At 42.9% G+C, this 15,354-nt stretch overlaps 1 protein-coding gene across 2 annotated transcripts; it reads left to right on the top strand.

The window, feature by feature from the left end:
• The first annotated feature begins 3,916 nt into the window (after positions 1 to 3,916).
• LOC136450572 (zinc finger CCCH domain-containing protein 44-like) lies at positions 3,917 to 15,260 on the top strand. 2 transcript variants are annotated; one of them, XM_066451068.1, is made up of 12 exons: positions 3,917 to 5,837; positions 5,950 to 6,029; positions 8,285 to 8,472; positions 10,176 to 11,175; positions 11,253 to 11,380; positions 11,620 to 11,679; positions 11,773 to 11,823; positions 11,914 to 11,984; positions 12,197 to 12,345; positions 12,429 to 13,475; positions 13,714 to 13,773; positions 13,960 to 15,260. In XM_066451068.1, exons 1-12 carry the CDS (start codon positions 4,279 to 4,281, stop codon positions 15,015 to 15,017), a joined length of 5,451 nt encoding a protein of 1,816 aa, XP_066307165.1. In that variant the 5' UTR covers positions 3,917 to 4,278; the 3' UTR covers positions 15,018 to 15,260. The 2 variants fall into 2 exon arrangements, with proteins under 2 accessions (XP_066307165.1, XP_066307164.1); XM_066451067.1 differs by having other exon boundaries at positions 11,620 to 11,823.
• The last annotated feature ends 94 nt before the right edge of the window (positions 15,261 to 15,354 follow it).

Here is a 15,354-nt window from a genome sequence, read left to right as displayed (position 1 = left end):
GAATCAAGGGTTAGCTTGAGGGATGGAGGAGCAACAATGGAGGAGAGGGATGAGCTTTGGTTCTGTCTATTTTTCGAGCAGAGTGACTCAGTAAAGAAGATGACCGTTGTGGGCCGGGCCTGAAGGGTATAAATACCCCCCGAGCCCAACGATTAGTTAAGGGCGGCACTATCGCTCTTAACAGGGCGGCACTGCCGCCCTAGCCAAAACAGGTAGTATGATATGAAATTTGGCTGGCTATTTTGACTAGGTGGGAGGATGTAAATCTGTGAATTTGAGCATTTGATTCAGCAGTTGGCCAACTGTCCTAAAGTCTCTCTTGATAGTACGGCTTTTTCTAAACTCAAATTCAGAACATAAAAGAATTTAAACCTCCTTTGAGCTCGGTTTGGCCACCTTTTGTAATTACGACACCTGCAACCTATATTTGATTCCCTGCTTGTCATCTCGATAAATCTCATTAGTCCTCTAATTTGGTGGTCATCAATGCCAAAACCCACAATAGGGCTTGATTGCACTTACACCTATCAACAAGTCAAACTCCATAATATCAAAGATATAGATGCTTAGATGAACCTTAATTCCTTTTACCTGGATAGGGAGGACATATAAAATTCCCAAACTTAGGAGAATGTGTCCGGAAAGACTTTTCAATAACTTTGTTGTTGGGGTCAATGACATGTGTTTTAATAAATCAAGAGCAAAAGATGCAGACATGATATTAACACCCACAACAGGATTGTAAAGAGCATTAAAAAGAGCTTTATTAATTTGGCAATGAATGGATATAGAAGATGAATCTAAATGAATCATATCAGAGGAAAGCTCTGATTCTTCTAACCATTCATTGCTTATAATAGACATTAGCTCTTTAGGAGTCTTTTTAAGGAAAGCTTCTTCAAAAGAGTCTAAAGGTTCTTCATTGGACGATGATTTCCTAGATTTCCAGGGTCTCCTCATGGTATGGTAATTCGAGGTATTTCCATATTCATCGAAAAGTTCATCCTCGAATTCAAGCATGAAGCCCGAAATCGGAGTTTTCTCCTTTTCCGGTGATTCAGGATTTGGGATAGCTGAAGTTGGTGATAGGTTTGGTAAAGATTCGGATTTAGCTATATGGGATTCTTTTTCTATTGGCTTCTCTTCTACTTCTTCAGGAATGTTCTCTAAGATTTTTATAAGAATGCTTCTCCCCACATTGGCAGAGACATGCAAGAACGAGCCTCCTAAGGCTGTATTAAGAAGCTTTGAGGTTTTCCTATCAAGACCCATATAGAAGTGTTGAAGAAGAATAGGGTCTTGAATGGCAAGGTCAGGGCCAGTATTAATAAGAGTATTAAAGCGTTCCCATGCCGTGCCTAGAGGTTTTTTTTCTTTTGTTTAAAAGATAGAACCTCTGAGCGAAGTCTGACTACCCTAGAGATGGAAAAGAATTGCAAGCAAAAGGTAGAATACAGGGCTTTCTAATCTCCTTGTCTACTCCTTATGGTGAGATTATACCAACATTTAGCTTTTCCCATCAAAGAGAAGGGAAAAGTTTCCATCGTAAGGTTTCGTTTGACATGTTCGCAATGCGCAAGCATGCATAGGTCTGCTCAAACTCATTTAGGTAGGAATAGGGTTTTTTATCATCTTTGCCCAAAAAAGGGTTGATCCTGAACCATGTTGATTAACACACAGGCGCAGCTCATAGCCAGGTGTTAGGATAGGCTTTGAAGACTCTTTTGGCTATAGGCTTGCGCTCGTAGGTGCACCATATTAGTAGATAAAGGGTAGATTCTAGATCCATGATAAAAAGAAAAAGAAAAGATAAAAGAATAATGATACAAGGATAAGCTAGGTTTGAAGTTAACTCAGCAACCGTTTCCCCGACAACGGCGTCAGAAATGTTTGTTGGTATAAATTAATGCACACAGAATAATCCACAAGCGCACGGATATTATACCGATGTAGCACTTCACCAGAAGTACCCAGCTTTATATCGAATTCGAGGAAACGTGTGTGAGAATAATCAAATCTAACATATCTCAACTTCACAATCAAGGCTAAATAATAGGAGTGTAGAGGAGATTGTTAAGGTCTTCTAGTTCTAACTTCAGTAAGCTTTGTCTTCTATTGTTTAATTATGGGGATATTACTAGAGAAAACACAGACATAGTGTGTTTCCTATAGCAACAAAATTCTGCTAGGCCTACTAACGGGAGGTGGACTACAAAGAATTTAACGAGGCTATAAGAGTCACCCTCATGAGCTACCACCAATCTAAAAAATAGGGTACATCTACGAGTAAACAAGTCTAAGCACCACGCTTACACTACGAATACTACTTTAACCCAGGAGTTACAAGGATTAAAGTACTCAAAAGAGAGTCACAAACCTGAAGAACAATATAAACAAGATGTTTACTTGAATTAGAAGTCGATTAACAGAGAAATCTCAAAAGCAAGCTCAAGAAGAACTTGATTCCGCTAGGGTACAAGCCGTATAGAGAGCACCGATAGACCGAGACTCCTCCAAACTCTTTCCTCTCACTCTATCTCACTATCTTTAATACAAGACTAGATTTTATTAAAGACTAATCTTCTCTTGATTGCTAGCTCTAATCCTGGTAGACATATGGATTAGAGTTTCTGGCTTCTCAGCTCTCAGGATCAAATGAGACATGCCCTGGAAGGGGGTGCAGCCTGGTATATATAGTTCAGAGCGTCCCTTTGGATCAAACTGACTTAAAGAACGTCGAAGATGCAATCCCTAAGGCAGTGAAGAACCGACATAACAACGAGGCTGACAGGTAGGACCCACAGGGGCCGGGCGACCTCCAGGTGGGGCCGGGCGGCCTCACGTGTTAGAGACACATGTCCCGCTTCGGTGATTCACCTTCTGAAGTCTTCTAGAGTCTTTCCATGTCGATTACGCGGCGGAATTCCATAATTTCTTTTGACGAATATGTCCTCCTTGGCAATTTTCTGGTTTAAACCCCTAAGTCTACATTGGTGATTCATTTTAGCCATTTATACAAGTTATATTGATGGTTTATGATGAATGTTAACTACCATCAACAGCCACCCTGGCGGTCACCGCCTCCCCTCCCCGCCCCGCTCCACACTGGCCCCAACAGCCATGGCGGCGGCGGCCTCCCCGTCCCGCCCTGCATAGGCCCCGACGGCCAACGCCTCCCCGCCCTGCTCTAGCCTACCCGGCCCAACGGCCATGGCGCCTTGCCCCTGCAGCCAACGTCGCCCCGACGGCCATGGCGCCTCGCCTCTGCGGCCAATGTTGCCTCGGCTCCGCAGCCAACTTCACCCCAGCGGCTCACCTTGACCCGCGCCAGCCCACCGCGCTGACCTGTGATGCTACGAGCCTACGACGCCCATGGCTGCGAGACGAAGAGCGACAACATCCAACTGGGTTGGCTCGGTCCCCTCGATTTGGAGGGATGAGGCCAACCTGCATGTATGAGCATATTCCCTACTGGGTTGGACCTAGCTTTATCCAACCCTCAATCCAAACAGCAGATCATCTAGGACGGACCCGGGATATCCCACTCGAAGCCGCAAGCCAAACACACAGTGAGAGATTGGGTCCAACCCAACTGGTCTTTCTATCAAACACACGCTACTCTGAGACATGAGGTGGGTAGGAATCTATTACTTGATAGATATTTATATATATATTTTGCTCTCTCTATATAATAATAGATAGAATCGAATATAGAATAGTTGTAGATGAGATTGATAGATATAGTATAGATTTTATTTCCTTTTTTTTGCAAAAACGATTTTCTAATAAAATTTCAACCTATAAAATAAAAAATTCAAGTCCGACACGAGTAAATCCATGGGCCGTCGGGCCGTCGCAGCAAGCCGTATCCCAACTGTCCACAGCCCACTCGGCGCCTACATCATCTCGAGTCGCCTCTAGCTCGATCTCTCCTGCGGCCTGCCGCTCTCGTCGCTCGGTCTCTCCTTCCGAGTCGACCCCAATCCCCCATTCACAAACCCTAGGGAAGCCGGTAGGCAGGCACCGGCGGCCGACAAGCACAACGTCGCGACGGTGCAGCAAGCGTACGGCGGCGACCGTGCGGCTACCGCCGAGCGTGCGAACTCTGCAGCGCGCCAGCGGAAGCAGAGGAGGCGGGCAACATCCGGCGTCCCGGCCTCCCGGGGCTGAGCTCGAGCGCCGCGCGCACACGTCCACCAGACGGTGTGTACTAGCAGTGGTTGGGAATACCCAATCACCCAAATCCTGGTCTGGCACTGTTCCACTGATAGAATCAGCATGTCCGACGCTGAGCCACCTCCTGCAATGGAGGAGGCCATGCGGACAACCCCGGATGTTGTGCTAGGCGAGGGCTACAAGGATATTGAGGCTATTGAGGGTCAGAAGGATGGCGGAACTTGTTATGTTGAAGGTGGCAATGTTATAGTTGCAGATGAGCTCGTGGGGATTTCTGAAGACCCCAACCAACCCGATGTTGCTAAGGCTGACGAGCCAGAGGAGGGTGCTGATGTAGAGGGGCAAACAAATGGCATTAGTGCTGCTGTGGATCTTCTCACAGAGGTGGGTGCTGCTGTGTCATCCTCCACACTGGTGGATGATCTCATGGAGGTTGGCATGCAAACCAAGGAGGTTAGTGTTGCTGCGGATGATCTCATAGAGGTGGGTGGTGCCCTGGTATCATCCGCAGAGGATCGCACAGCGGTGGCTGCTTGCCTGGTTAATGATGACTGCAATATAGTTTTCACTGGAGGTGTGCATAGGTCGGATGACCAAACTGATCAGGAGTTTGGTGGTGACTCCCTTGACGCTGATGTGGTCGCTCCCTTGGTAAATGATGCACAAGATGACAGCGCGAGGATGTATATGAATGTTGCAGCTAATGATCACGTGCATGCTCAGGATCAGGAAAGCCCACATTTAGATGTGGCTACAGCTCTGTTAAATGAGGTGGAAACAGAGCTTGTGGAAGCTGGAGACCATGTTGTACAGGACTGCGCAAATGTGGATATGCAGATCCAAACTGGAGATGACAGCGAGGCAGAACGTGTTGGCGCTATTGCTGACACTGCCACAGATGAGGAGGGCAAGCACATGGGTGAAGTTACCACGACCAGAGATGATAGTGAGAAACATGATGGGGCAGTCGGTGTTGATGTGCCTGATGAGAGAATACAAATGAGTAGGGGTGGACTGTCTGGAGATGATAATGAGCAAAAGGAAGTTGCAACAGCTGATGAGGATCGTGTGGAAGAGGAAGGCATGCAGGTGGATGCAGTAAACATTACTGGAGACATGGTTGAGGAAGGCAGAATTGCTGTTGAATACATTGCAGGTGAAGCTGTAAATGACGAGGGTGGTATTGATGTCCCTGAAGAAAAGGCTGCTCATATAGACAAGGCTGGTAATGATATCCCTGAAGAAGAGGGTCTCCAAATGGGGGGAGCTGGCTTGATTGGCAATGATAATGGGCTGAAAGAGGTTGTGATAGCTGATCACGACGGAGTGGAAGAAAATGCCATACTGACGAAGGCAGCTGCCACAACTAATGATGATGATGAAGACAACAAAATTGTTGGTGAAGATGTTGCAGAAGCTGTCAATGACATAACTGGTGATGATGTCCCTGAAGAAGAGGCTGCGCATATGGATGATGACGATGACGATGATGACGATGAGCCTCCTCCTTTAGTGGCAAAGAGAGGTGGAGGGCGTCGTAAGAGAGGCCGTCCATCTTCCAAGGTACAGGCTGTGGTGAAACCATCTGTAAAGAGGAAGGATGAGGAGGAGGTCTGCTTCATTTGCTTTGATGGTGGTGATCTTGTGATTTGTGATCGTAGGTTTGTGCATCACATGGAGTTTCTTTATTTCTTTATTATTCCAAAATATGGAAGATCAAACATGTTACAGCTTTGGGTTGATCATGTCTTCATTTATATGTCCTCATTTCAGGGGCTGCCCTAAAGCTTACCATCCTTCTTGTGTTAATCGCGATGATGACTTCTTCAAGTCAAAGGGTCGGTGGAACTGTGGTATGTGCAATAATTTTGTCTGACCAACCCTCGCTGTCCTTACATACATTCTTGCATTTGAATCATGTGGGCATGCATGATTTCTTTAAGGTACATTTACAATGATCCTGTAATGTTGGTCGTCTCACAGTTTTCTTCTTACTGCCATAGCTAACTTAGGAAAATGAAATTAGTGAAACCTGTCTATTATGCTCTTCTCAATTTGTTTAACCTGTATGAAATATGGAATTTATAATTTTATAATGATCCTACAACATTGGTCATGATGTGATTTCCCTGTTCTTACTATCATATAGCTTACTTGAAAATGTTTTATTTGTTCGTAAACAGTGAGATTCATTAAATCTTTCTATATGCTCTTTTTTATTTGTTTAACTTGTATAAATTTTACACTGATCCCGCAACATTGGTCATCACACGATGTCCCTGTTCGTAGTATCATAGCTTGTATTTGAGAATGTTTTATTTGTTCCTTTTTTCCCGAACCGAGCTCGACCCCATTTCCATTAATCACAACAGATAGGGACAACAAACAGCTGCCACCCTTGTCTGGACCGATAGTCCACTTCAGTTGTCAGGCAGGAGAGGAATAGGTGCCCTGCAAAACATGGACTAAAAGCTAATGATACAACTGACTACCAAACCAACCAAGTTTAACGCTCGGCCGGTGCAACACACTCCCTCATACATCACAGGGCACACATCCATATGCAAAGTTCACAACATTTGTGACTTGGCAACTCCAGCTGATTGGAGCCACACCATTTTCAGGAAGCTTTCAATTATTGCCTTCACCCCTTCAAGGTGCGTCCTCCAGCTGCAGCATCGCCTGGCCCGAAGAAAGCTGATTCTGCCAGCAATCTTGTGGCGACATGTAGCATGATATTCACCCTCTCAACCATCATCTCCTGAATCTCTGCCAGATACAGACCTGTCCAGTATCGCATAAACGCACAAGCATAGCAAACGATTTCAGTAGGGTGTTTCACCAATTTACCATCAAAGCAAGCCTTGTTCCTTGTTTTCCAGATTGCGCAGCAAATTGCAGCAATCCCAAAAGCATGGAACTTGTTACCATTAGGTAACCATTTCTTAGCCCACTTTCAACATTGAGCTAAGTTTTTGGGTCTGTCATCAGCCTCAAGGCTTCGAGCCACAATTATTCACACCACTTTGTCCACTGGGCAAACAAAGAAGAGGTGAGAGATGCTTTCCTCCTGATCACAGAACTGATGACTTCTGTCTAGCACTAAGTGAAAAACCCTCTATCAGATTTGAACCGATTATGGCTTAACATGGCATTGCTCTACTACTGGGTTAAAAGGGCTTTTCATTCAATAATTAGCCACTTTCATTTACCATTGTGGGCCTACTGCATAATGTACAATTGTACATATTACATGTATATATTAATGTACATAATATAGAAGGGCGGGCCTGGTGCAAGCGGTAGAGTCTTACCGCCTGTGACCGGAAGGTCCCGGGTTCGAGTCGCGGTCTCCTCACATTGCACAGGCGAGGGTAAGGCTTGCCAATGACACCCTTCCCCAGACCCCGCACAGAGCGGGAGCTCTCTGCACTGGGTACGCCATTTTTTTTATTAATGTACATAATATATGTATATATTAAGATAGCAGAGGGGATTCGCCTTCCACTTCCTCTTGATCATATTATCCTTAGTTAGCACAGCATTGTTTTCCATTAGCCATAAGAAGATTTTGATTTTTGCTGGAATTTTTCCTTTCCAAATATATTTAAATGAGGGACCAGCATCATTAACAGTAAAACCATTGTTTAATGACTTGTCTGAGAACCTGTAATTCTTTTCCAGTTTCCAGCTTTAACGCATCTTCCCCTGCCTGGAACTGAAAATTTTGAAATGTCACTACATATCTGCTCCCACTGGATGACTAGAGCCTTAATTCCTTAAACAACCATATTCTAAACGTTAACTGCATGTTAAAATTCAAGGATTGAGCAACTGTGAGATCTTGTTGTCCACAGAACTGTTGTACTTGGGAATGTTTTATTTGTTCCTGAACATTGAGACTTGTGAAATCAGTCTTGATTTGTTTAACTTATATGGATTAGAAAGTATGTTATCTCTTGCTGTATATGAATTAGGAAGTATGTTTAGTTTTTGCGCTGGACACTCTTAGATGCTAGCTTACTTCTAAAACCTGATATTTTTCTGTTATTCTAGCTTCTGAAACAAGGACTCAGGGTTTATTTGATCCTATTTACTTTGCTGCCAGGGTGGCACATTTGTAGCAACTGTCAGAAACCTGCCCGCCATATGTGCTACACATGCACCTTTTCATTATGCAAGGCATGCATGAAGGATGCAAAGTTTAGCTGTATCAGAGAAAATAAGGGCTTTTGTGATACGTGCATGAACACTGTGATGTTGATAGAGAATAGAGAGGAGGCTGCGGACCCAATGGTATCCTTCTTCACCATTCTAATTTCCTCAGTCTAGTTATTTTCTTTATCATTATGTTTTTGTATTTCTTATTTATGGCACTGAGGTCACCGCTTTATTGTTTTATATGATTTTTCCATGCAAATGATTTAGACCAGGCATGCAAGGTGCTTCTTGGTTTTTGCCATGTTCTCCCAGTATCTGTTCTATAGAAGTGACCCAGTACAATTAAGTTTTTTTTCTCTCGAAGCGCAGGAAAACTGTGCATCTTTTATATTAGAGAGAAAAGGGAGGTAAAGTGTCTCATACAAAGCAGCCACTTTAAAGTCCTCTAGGAGGCCGAAGAAGGTTGCAAAACAAAAATACAATTAGGTCTAATTGCCCATAACAAAACAACACTGACCTCAGCAGGGGGCTCACAACCGGCCTGCTACCTAAACCAACCTCTCTACCCGACCATGGCCAGCTCCTGGAGGCTGGAGCTTTGTAGCTCCAGCCAAGCCTCCTCTCTGAAGAATTGAAGTGCTGATGACAAGGAAGGAGAGGCCCCATCAAAGATTCCTTCTGTTCAAAGTTCCACAATGCCCATGCCCCCTGCTACAATTAAGTTGTTGATCCATGCTTGAACTTTTTATTTGATTTGGTCAAATCTAATGGATCAATCCAACTTGTAGGCAATTCGCTGTGTAGTCAGAATTGTGTTTCGGAACTGATGCTAATTAGTTTTATAGTTTGCTACTCTTTAGTCACAAATAAGTGGTATTTTGGTCATCCATAGTGCCCCTAAAATGCAATATTGACTACTATTGCCTCCTGTATATATTTGTCTATATAAAATTCCGGTAGGGCAAATGTCTCCTTTGGGTGTCCAACCTAAAATGCCAGAATAGATAGCAAAAGTATGGAAGGCTTGACTGCATGCTTACGAGAGCATCACTTAGTTTTTCCTGGAGTAGACCAAGACAATGTTGGATGGTGTTCCATGCATTTATATCCATTGGCACTAAGTTATTATTGTTTTTTTTCCTATTCTGCACAATTAAGAGTTCCCCTTTATTTAAGTTTCTTACAGAATTTCTACATTCAAATGGGACCTTAAATATGTTCGGTGTGTGTTTTGGAAAGAAGAGACATGTATGCTGCAACTTGGAAACACTGCAACATAAAAAATGTGACTACAGGGGTGCAAGTGTGATACTGTGACTAGATCTTAGTTGAACACTACTTCAAGTTTTAAACTCTACCTGCTATCATACTCAATCATGCATAAATTACATAAAGAGTCGCAATTGATTAATAAGCCACAGAGAATGGTACCATGCATCATATGGTTACAGCTGTGGGTAGATAATCCTGGCATTTACCACAATTACTACTCAATCATTTATAGTTGGAAATGTTATTTTGGCAAACCAATAAACATTAGAGGCATGCAGTTTCACTGAGTTACAAAGCATTTACATGATGCACAAAGTACTACCCTGTTTCAAATTCTTATTAAACAACATCAGCTATTGTAGTGATTACGACTATTTTGGAAAACTTTCAGGTTGGTTATTGTATGTTCGACTTTGTTCTTTTTTCCTGTTCCTCTATCAATCTAGCTTATCGTTGGTGTGTATTACTCTCAATCTGTTGTAGTTCATGTGAAGGGAACCCTATTGATTTTACAGTAGGTTTTTTATACTTGTGGAATTTTGTCTTATGAAAATTTGTTTTAACAGGAGGTGGATTTTGATGACAAAAGCAGCTGGTGGTATTTGTTCAAGGACTATTGGTTACATTTGAAGACAAACTTGTCATTGACAGTTGAGGAAATATCAGCAGCCAAGTCTCAAAAGAGTGGAGAATTACCTGATACTAATGACGAAGAAGTTAATTCAGAGAGTTCATCAGGGCGTCATCTAGAAAACAATACACCAAAAAAGAGGGGAAGGAAGCGATCTAAACAAGCTGCCATCGAGGAGAGTTCTGAAGGAAAAGAGGGCAGTAGGAAATCTGCCAAACGAGGCCTGTCAGGCATTCATGATGCTCAGACTTCCTCAGGGAAAAAGGTTAGAAAATTGTCCAGGCGTTCTTTGAGCAGCCAGCATTCATCAAAAGACTCTGAAAGTGTTGGGACATCTACATCCTCAGCTGAAGAGGCCAACTGGGCTTCTAAGGAGCTCATAAACTTTGTATATCATGCGAGAAATGGTGATAAATCTGTGATCAGTCAGTATGACGTTCAACCCCTTTTACTTAACTATATCAAACGCAACAATCTGCGTGATCCTCGTCGGAAAAGCCATATAATTTGTGATTCTTTGCTCCAAAGTCTCTTCGCAAAAGAACGTGTTGGGCATTTTGAGATGCTTAAGCTTCTTGAATCACATTTTCCCACGAGTGAGGTTTCACCAATTGATGCTGATGAAAATCATGGTGGTGTAGTAGACCCTGATCCTAGTCAGGATGCTGATGGTAACAGTGAAGCTTCAGTTGTTATGAGTTCAGAAAAAAGAAGAAAATCACGTAAGTATGACCTGAGACGTCAGCCTAATCTTGATGACTATGCGGCAATAGATAACCATAACATTGGCTTAATGTACTTACGTCGCAACCTAATGGAAGAATTGATTGGTGATGTCGACACATTTGATGAGAAAGTTGTTGGATCATTTGTGAGAATAAGAATACCTGGTACAGGGCAAAGGCAAGACATTTATAGACTTGTACAAATTGTTGGTAAGGGTTGTTTTACTTCCTAATTTGTATTGTTTGTCTTAACTGCATCATACTAAATTTCCTTCTATTGTTTCCAGGGACGGGAAAATCTGCAGAAAAATATAAATTTGGGAAAAGGACTACTGATATAACGCTAGAGATACTAAACTTAGATAAGCGGGAGGCAGTAACTATTGACATAATCTCAAACCAGGAGTTCACTGAGGTATTTTTCTTCTCAGTTTGAACTTAATAATAGTTTTAGTAGTATTATACAGTTTACTAAAATCTAGTATAAGGCCGTCTTTCACTTTGAGTACTGTTAACTTTAACTGCTGTTGGAAGATCCTTGACCTTGCTACTTGACTTCATGGATACAAACATGCACTTGATCATTAAATTTGCTACTCTATTTCATTCAAATTTCATGCTTTTTCTGATTTGCAATTGTTTTTTCTTTTCTAGGAGGAGTGCAAACGCTTGCGTCAAAGCATAAAGTATGGGTTCATTCCAAGACTGACAGTGGTAAAGTTATCATTAACTTATTATGAGTGTTTCTTGCACATTTTTGTGTTATTTCTGCACTGTTTTCTTTTGTCTAACTATCTTATCCTCCAGGGAGAGGTTCAGGAGAAGGCAAGGGTTCTCCAAACTCTAAAAGTCAATGATGTAAGCAGCTCCTCCTAACAAACTATAAAAGTTTTTTGTGGCTAAGTAATTCTATTTTACTGACTTTACTGCCAATTACAAACTTTTCAGTGGATTGAAAGCGAAAAGATGCGACTTGGGCATCTTCGTGACCGTGCAAGTGATATGGGCCATAGAAAAGAATATCCTTTTTCATGCATTATTGTTTTCATCTATAAAGCAGCATTATACATTGTCAGTATAGTTAATTTCTACTGGTGCTTATGGTCAGTTAATCTGCTTCTGCCACTTCCGTCAGTAGGCTTTACACTTTTTTTTTCTCTGGAAGAAGCTTCTGTGAGGATTGTTCTTTCTTTTTATGTGAATTGGCTTGTATACCTTAATCAGTATTCACGCTTAGGGAATGTGTAGAGAAGCTGAAATTGCTAAGCACTCCTGAGGAGCGTGCTCGTAGGCTGAATGAAGAACCTGAAATACATGCTGACCCTGCGATGGATCCATATTATGAATCTCCGGAGGAACAGGAGCAGGAAATTGAAAGAAGTATTTTACTCCCTCCCATAGTATCATCTTCTGATATTATTATTACAACTCTGACATGAACTTCCATAATTTTTATTGTACAGGTAGCTTCAATAAGTCCAGAGGTTCTTTCTCGAGGAAAGATGATAATCTTGTGTCTCCAGGTAAAGGAGATGGTAGAAATGCTGTACAGCGAGATCCAAAAACTAACTGGGAATCTAATCGAAACACATGGGCTGAATCGAGTTCTCATATGGAATCACCCCTTTCACGGAGGTCCACATTTTCTTCTCAAGGTGAAAGTGCTGGTTATACAAGTAAATCAGAGAGCCCGAACATTGGTGCACAAACAGTTAAACTGGAAGGCATCACGCGCAGTGCTCCACAAGAGTCACCTGGTTCATCTGGGGCAAAAACTGCACCTGAATCAGCCATTAACGACTCTGAGAAGATCTGGCTGTACATGGATCCTTCTAATAAAATCCAAGGTCCTTTCTCAATCATACAGCTGCGGAAATGGAACAGCAATGGGTACTTCCCTCCTTGTTTGAAGATATGGAAAGCTAGTGAGAAGCAGGATGATTCCATTCTATTGACTGATGCTTTGGCAGGGAAGTTTGAGAAAGACCTTCCTCCATGGGAACCACCACATGTTAGTTTGTCTCAAATTAACAAAACCCCTCTTGAGCAAAGCACAATAGCTGGCGAACAAACTCCAAAATCAGTAGTTGCAAAGTCTTTCTCAAGTAGTGATCAAAGACATGATTATAGTTCAACAAACCTTGGAACAACCATGATACATTCGGGCACACAAGGTTATTATGGGACGCAAAATTCTCATGCAGCATACACAAGCCAACAATCTCTTACTGGAAGTTGGAATGCTACGTCTAGTCAGTTTGGGGTTGCAGTAAATCCTGTGACACCTACCCAGCCTGCCATGGGAAGCTATTCGGGACAAAATATTGTTGCTGCAGAAAATATGGGTCATTTAACTCCTGGAATGGCTCCTGCAACTGCAAATGCAGATTTGACCTCCCAGAACCAAATATTATCTTCTTCACCGCAAACGGATGACAGATTAGCTGATGGCATTGAATCCAAATCAGGAGAAGATGTTTCACATGGAAGAGTGAGCTCTTCAGCTGAAGGTAGGCCCTTATAAAAGGTTTTCCTGTTTCAGTGAAATCTGTTAATCGCCATTTAGATCCCCCGAGTTGTGCCCAGAACTGTGAAACTGGAACCAAATTTGTGGGATCTAAATTGGCCTGACTTGTTTAGATCGTAACTCCACTATTTTATGTTAATAGGTGGCGATGCATTTGAGATCTGGAAATTGTAGTACAGAAATGTTTGTATTTGATGTAAACATTTTTTTGTCCCTTGCAGCTATCGGACAACTGGGTGCACAGCTTGGACCAGCACAACTGAACACTCAGCAACTTGAAGGTATTAGCTCAATGCTTGCCTGCTGTTTGTGTCATGTTTGCTTTCCATTTTGCTTTTAGAAATCACGGATTCTGTTGTTTCCTTAACTTTGAATCACATCCAGTGATTTCAGTCTTATTCCTCTGCTCTTACTAAGATTTTTAAGTGTAAGCCAACCTAATGACATTATTGTTGTATCACCTGCAGACACAAGAAACCAGATGTCATCAACTGATCTCTCCAACTCAATGATGCCATCGCAGATGATGTCAACACCATCTGCTGCATCAGTACAGCCTTCATTGACAACCATTGCTGGCAGTGATAATCAAAGCAGTGGGTGGGCTGTACCTGCACAAGTGGCGAACACACCTGGCCAATCTCAGATAACTGGAAACATGACCTGGGGAAATACACCTCAGGGTGATGCAAGCTTAGGTTGGGGAATGATGGGACAGAGCAACATGAATATGCCTTGGGTAGCATCAGCTCAAGGTGCTTCAGGCTACAACATGGGTGTAGCCATGCCAACGCAGCCAAATGCAGTTCCAAACATGGGTTGGTTACCAAATCCAGGAAACACCAGCATGAACATGATCTGGGCTGCAACTCAAGGCCAGGGGACTCCAAATGCGGCTGCTATGATGGGAGGTCAGATGCAAGGAGTCGCAATGGCCCCTTGGGGCAGTGTTGCAGCAGGAAATGCAAATTCTTATCCTGCCTGGGGAAACCAACAAGCTGGAAACATGAACCAAAACGTCGGCTGGAGTGCTCCTGTGCATGGAAATCCGGGTCAGGCAAATAACAACATGAACTGGAATGCACCAAATGGTAATCCTAATTGGAATAATCAGCAGAGAGAGAATGGGGGCAGACACTCTGGACACCGTGGTGCTTTTAGTGCTGGCGACTCAGGCGGAAGGTCATGGAAGCAACACTCTGGTGGTGATGGGGGGTCAAGAGGACATAGAGTACCTGCAGGTCTACGTGGAGTCTGCTGGACATATCTTGAAAAAGGGAACTGCTGGAAAGTTGACTGCAGATACGACCATCCAACAAACACAGAGGGATATCCATCCAGGCCTGATCGGCATTATGAGAGGCGATATGATAATCAAAATGAGAGAAATGGTCGACAGTTTGATAGGCAGCCTTCGGATAATGAAAGGCAGCATGATAGGCCTGATGACATGCATGGTGGCAGGGATGACGATAGGCATGATGACAGGCAGGCTCATAGGTCTCAGTCAAGAGAGCCGCGTTAGAACTGGTTTCTGTTTCTTACCTTCGTTTTGTTGTATGTGCAGTAGCGAACTAGCATAGTAGCTTCCGTGCATGTTTTGAACTTTATGCCCTGTAGCGAGCTGCATGCATATGCAAATCATCGTGTACAACATTGGTAGTTTAATGCTGTGTGCATCCTAGTTCCGAATTTAATAATTTACTTGAATAAATCGTGTTGTCTGATTTCTGATGTATAGCAGGGGCTACACACCCAGGTTCTCTATGGTGGAGACTATCGAGTGTTTTTTATAAGCTTCAAGATTGTGAGTGAAGGTGTTTTTAGAAATCCTAAGAAATCCTAATTACTAATGCTCGATC

This window comes from Miscanthus floridulus, chromosome 5, assembly GCF_019320115.1.
Source record: "Miscanthus floridulus cultivar M001 chromosome 5, ASM1932011v1, whole genome shotgun sequence".
Lineage (NCBI taxonomy): Eukaryota > Viridiplantae > Streptophyta > Magnoliopsida > Poales > Poaceae > Miscanthus > Miscanthus floridulus.
Note: the sequence above shows the minus strand (reverse complement) of the source record. Positions and strands in the feature narration are given on the sequence as shown.

What these genes read in the sequence shown, in the direction of transcription:
- LOC136450572 (XM_066451067.1), top strand. Translation starts at nt 4,279, where the DNA reads ATGTCCGACGCTGAGCCACCTCCTGCAATGGAGGAGGCCATGCGGACA. An exon ending in AGGAGGCTGCGGACCCAATG is followed by an intron (nt 8,473 to 10,175) that starts GTATCCTTCTTC and finishes TTGTTTTAACAG; the next exon opens with GAGGTGGATTTTGATGACAA. An exon ending in AAACTCTAAAAGTCAATGAT is followed by an intron (nt 11,824 to 11,913) that starts GTAAGCAGCTCC and finishes CAAACTTTTCAG; the next exon opens with TGGATTGAAAGCGAAAAGAT.